The following is a 5,000-nucleotide window of genomic DNA, read 5'->3' as shown; positions in this document are numbered from 1 at the left end:
TGTCTTAGCTCAGTGAGGTGACAGCCCTTCACTGACATCCTGACCTGCAAGCTTTGTCTTAGTTCAGTGAGGTGACAGCCCTTCACTGACATCCTGACCTGTAAGCTCTGTCTTAGCTCAGTGAGGTGACAGCCCTTCACTGACATCCTGACCTGCAAGCTGTGTCTTAGCTCAGTGAGGTGACAGCCCTTCACTGACACCCTGACCTGCAAGCTGTGTCTTAGCTCAGTGAGGTGACAGCCCTTCACTGACACCCTGACCTGCAAGCTGTGTCTTAGCTCAGTGAGGTGACAGCCCTTCACTGACACCCTGACCTGCAAGCTGTGTCTTAGCTCAGTGAGGTGATAGCCCTTCACTGACACCCTGACCTGCAAGCTGTGTCTTAGCTCAGTGAGGTGACAGCCCTTCAATGACATCCTGACCTGCAAGCTGTGTCTTAGCTCAGTGAGGTGACAGCGCTTCACTGACACCCTGACCTGCAAGCTGTGTCTTAGCTCAGTGAGGTGACAGCCCTTCACTGACATCCTGACCTGCAAGCTGTGTCTTAGCTCAGTGAGGTGACAGCCCTTCACTGACACCCTGACCTGCAAGCTGTGTCTTAGCTCAGTGAGGTGACAGCCCTTCACTGACATCCTGACCTGCAAGCTGTGTCTTTGCTCAGTGAGGTGACAGCCCTTCACTGACACCCTGACCTGCAAGCTGTGTCTTAGCTTAGTAAGGTGACAGCCCTTCACTGACATCCTGACCTGCAAGCTGTGTCTTAGCTCAGTGAGGTGACAGCCCTTCACTGACACCCTGACCTGCAAGCTGTGTCTTAGCTCAGTGAGGTGACAACGCTTCATGAGATGCGGGGAGAACTGAAAGAAACAAACCAAGATATTTGTTTCACAGACCACGACATTAAAACAGACAAGGGGAGAAACTGAAGGAAACCATTCAAAATATGCGTTCGAGAAGACAAGCAAAATGGTTAAAGCATTGGATTTTCAATCTGAGGGTCCCGGGTTCGAATCTCGGTAACGGCGCCTGGTGGGTAAAGGGTGGGGATTTCTCCCAGGTCAACATATGTGCAGACCACCTAGTGCTTGAGCCCCCTTCATGCGTATACGCACGCATAATATCAAATGCGCACGTTGAAGATCCTGTAAACCATGTCAACGTTCGGTGGGTTATGGAAACATGAACATAACCAGCATGTACACCCGCGAAAACGGAGTGTGGCTGCCTACATGGCGGGGTAAATAAAGAAAAACGGTCATATACATAAAATGTTACATGTCTGTGTGTTTGCATGCGTGTCTGAAATCTGATTGAATGACACAGGAAACAAATGATGAATGCCCAGTGACAGCCGTCAGTCGTCACCTGTCCAAATGACCCCGTATTTAAAAAGCGCTTAGAGCTTGGCCTCCGACCGAGGATAGGCGCTGTATAAGTATCCGTATCATTCGTCATTCATTCCAAATACCTGCTTCACAGACCAGGACATCAAACTGCAGCGCAATGTGTCCATGCCAAGACTGAGGCTGCAGCCGTACCCGCTGTGTGGGAATGAAGCTCTTCAGGTAGTTGGTCACTGTCGAGTTGTTATCCACGTTACCTGTGAACACCTGGGACACGGCCAAGGCTCGTGTTAATCATTATATATAATCGTATTTAAAATCGCGTTAACATGAATGATATATATATATATGTGTGTGTGTGTGTGTGTGTGTGTGTGCGCGTGCGCGTGACATAAGCGAAACCGAACGGCACAGGAAACAAATGATCGGCTCTACCCAGGTAGGCAGCCTGTTGTGCAAATTTTAATGACTCTGTTTGTACCGTGTGCAGCATGCACTTAGCGCACGTAAAAGAACCCACGGCAACAAAAGTGTTGTTCCTGGCAAAAATTATGTAGAAAAATCCACTTCGATAGGAAAAACAAATAAAACTGCACGCATGAAAAAAAAAAAAAAAAAAATGGGTGGCGCTGTAGTGTAGCGACGCGCTCTCCCAGGGGAGAGCAGCCCGAATTTCACACAGAGAAATCTGTTGTGATAAAAAGAAATACAAATACAAATACACTACCTGTCAGGAGTCTGCTGACAGCAACACGTCCAAGCACCAAAGTCTGTCTGAACACTCTCGTGTGTTCTTGTTTCTGTTTTGATGCAGGTTCATGTGAACAGTCGTCATGTATTGTTACTACCATACGCTGTGCTTACCCTTGTTCAGTTGTTTCTTTAGCTGTGTTGTTTGCTTCATTCATGAGAAGACAATAACAGACTGCATCACAGAGAGAACACGTGTTAGACTATGCTTTCTTGTAGTCATTCTAACACGCTTTCTTGTAGTCATTCTAACACGCTTTCTTGTAGTCATTCCAACACGCTTTCTTGTAGTCATTCTAACACGCTTTCTCGCTTTCTTGTAGTCATTCTAACACGCTTTCTTGTAGTCATTCTAACACGCTTTATCGCTTTCTTGTAGTCATTCTAACACGCTTTCTTGTAGTCATTCTAACACGCTTTCTTGTAGTCATTCTAACACGCTTTCTCGCTTTCTTGTAGTCATTCTAACACGCTTTCTTGTAGTCATTCTAACACGCTTTCTTGTAGTCATTCTAACACGCTTTCTTGTAGTCATTCTAACACGCTTTCTTGTAGTCATTCTAACACGCTTTCTTTAGTCATTCTAACACGCTTTCTTGTAGTTTCTCGCACATTGAGAGCTGCACTAAATAGGTGGCAGCTTTAGTGTCATCACTGTCGACGTCTTCACAAACATCACCATCATTATCATGATCGTCGTTGTCATTGTTCCCCTCTCTCCTCTTTTTATTTTTCATTTTTATCTACAGTTTGAGCTAGGAAAAGACAAAGGAAATGATATCGATCAACCCATTCAACTTCGTGGGTTTACAGCCTTGACAGGCTTCCATGCCATATTGATTCAGAAAAAAGGGCAGAAAATAGACTATTTTTCCTTTAAAAAAATATGGTGGACTTTTCACGCTTTCTCGCAACGTGCCCCAAACCTTTCTCATCACTGAGAGAAAGCGAGGCATTGGAACGACCACGTTTTCTACCAATCCCGCGATCTCTGTTAACTCTCTCCATACGAACGGCGAAAGAGACGACGTTAACAGCGTTTCACCCCAATTACCACCATCAAAATATTGCAAGCGGAAGGCTCTTATACAGAAGAGGTGAATGTTGACAAAGAATACCACAATTCTGACGACGGAAGCTAAAGGTTGGGTCATTGAGACACCCACTGGACATCCGAGGGGTCTGTGTAGAGGAGAAGAGAGGACTGGCCGTACTGAGTGAGTTAAAGAATAAGAAAGTGTTGGATTGCGAGAAAAGCGAGGGCTACCAACCCTGCTCACCTTCGGAGTGCCGTACGGTTCATCATACGGCTCCCAGGACTGGTCGTCGGGTGGAAGTCCATCAGGGTGGAACAGCAGAAGGTAGCTTCTCACCCACTCTTCGGCTCCGGGATTACCCCGGGTGGACACACCCCGTAACACCTCCACACGCTCGAAATCAGCCTGCAAAACACAGCACAGCATTCAGCTGACACCACGTTCCTAGGAATGGTGTCATCGCCTGTTCTTGATCAGCCTGTACAGAATACAGAATACTTTATCATATCAACAAAAGAAATTCACATATGGTGAAACACAGAAAAAACAATGGAAGAAAATTAGTCATTCAACATGTATATTCATTATAACAAAAAAAGAATTAAAATATACAATTTTAAAAAGGAGTCACTTAACTGGTAACCCCTATTCGCCTATGTCCAATTCATCTATGTACTGGTTAATGTGCCGTCCCAATACTACCACAGAGACTTCTCTCCCACTTCCTAGTTTTCAGCTTCTCCAAACGTTCAGGGGCGGAGGGGGGTGGGTGTGTGTCTCTATACAAGCCTCTTTGTTATGCTGCTGTTGGTGAGCATTGATGTCTGTCCACTAACACATGATCATTAATACAAGTCCTTGCATGGAGCGTATGGGTGTGCGGGGTGAGGGTGAGAGACGGGATGAACTGTGGAAAGGGGACTGACGAGTTGGTGAAACAGAACAAACTCTCTCGAGGCCAGACGCTGGTGAATCGGAAGTGTGTGTGTGTGTGGGGGGGGGGGGGGGGGGGGGGGGTCGGTCGGTCGGTCTCTGTGTGTGCGTATGTGTTTTCGTTCACGTTTGCATGAGCACACACACACACACACACACACACACACACACACACACACACACATCCCCACCACACACACACAAACACACACACACACACATTCCCACCACACTTCCCCCCCCCACACACACACTCCCACTACACACACACACACACACACACACACACACACACACATTCCCACCACACTTCTCCCCCCCACACACACACTCCCACTACACACACACACACACACACACACACACACACACACACACACACACACACACCTGTATCCACTGACTGGCGCCCGGCAGAGACGTGAGAGGTCTCCAGCAGGACAGCTTCGTGGAGGCGGACAGCGGGTTCATCCGGACACTGGCAGCGTCATGGTCAGGGTCAGAGACTGAAGAGGCCGTCAGGTTGGGACTGGGCACCACCAGAGGCCCGCTGATGGCGTAGTCTGGCACACACTCCTCTGGTACACACAGACACACACACACAGTGTTTTCAACGAGGAGGAGGAAGAGAAGAAGAAAGAGGAGAAAGATGACGAAGAGGAGGTAGAGGTGAAGAAAGAGGAGGAGGAAGAGGAGGACGAAGAGGACGAAGAAAAGGAGGTAGAGAAGAAAGAGGAGGAGGAAAAGGAGGAGGAAGAGGAGGAGGGAGAGGAGAAGGACGAAGAAAAGGAGGTAGAGAAGAAAGAGGAGGAGGAAAAGGATGAGGAAGAAGAAAAGAAAGAGGCGGAGGAAGACTCACCTTGCAGACAGCCCAACAGCTGAGGATGGGGGTACAGACTGACCTTGCAGACAGCCCAACAGCTAACAGCAGAGGGTG

At 47.8% G+C, this 5,000-nt stretch overlaps 1 protein-coding gene across 1 annotated transcript in view; it reads right to left on the bottom strand.

Annotated features, from left to right (window-relative positions):
- LOC143283851 (uncharacterized) overlaps positions 1-5,000 on the bottom strand; it is a 69,832-nt gene that overhangs the window by 29,149 nt on the left and 35,683 nt on the right. Inside the window, exons 23-25 of the mRNA XM_076590228.1 lie at positions 4,454-4,641; positions 3,374-3,535; positions 1,469-1,610 (exon numbers count right to left, since the gene is read on the bottom strand). Of these exons, the coding sequence (XP_076446343.1) occupies positions 1,469-1,610; positions 3,374-3,535; positions 4,454-4,641 (492 nt within the window). The remainder of the gene's footprint in view (positions 1-1,468; positions 1,611-3,373; positions 3,536-4,453; positions 4,642-5,000) is intronic.

Source organism: Babylonia areolata, chromosome 7 (assembly GCF_041734735.1).
Source record: "Babylonia areolata isolate BAREFJ2019XMU chromosome 7, ASM4173473v1, whole genome shotgun sequence".
NCBI lineage: Eukaryota > Metazoa > Mollusca > Gastropoda > Neogastropoda > Buccinidae > Babylonia > Babylonia areolata.
This window is presented reverse-complemented; position numbering and strand designations above follow the sequence as displayed.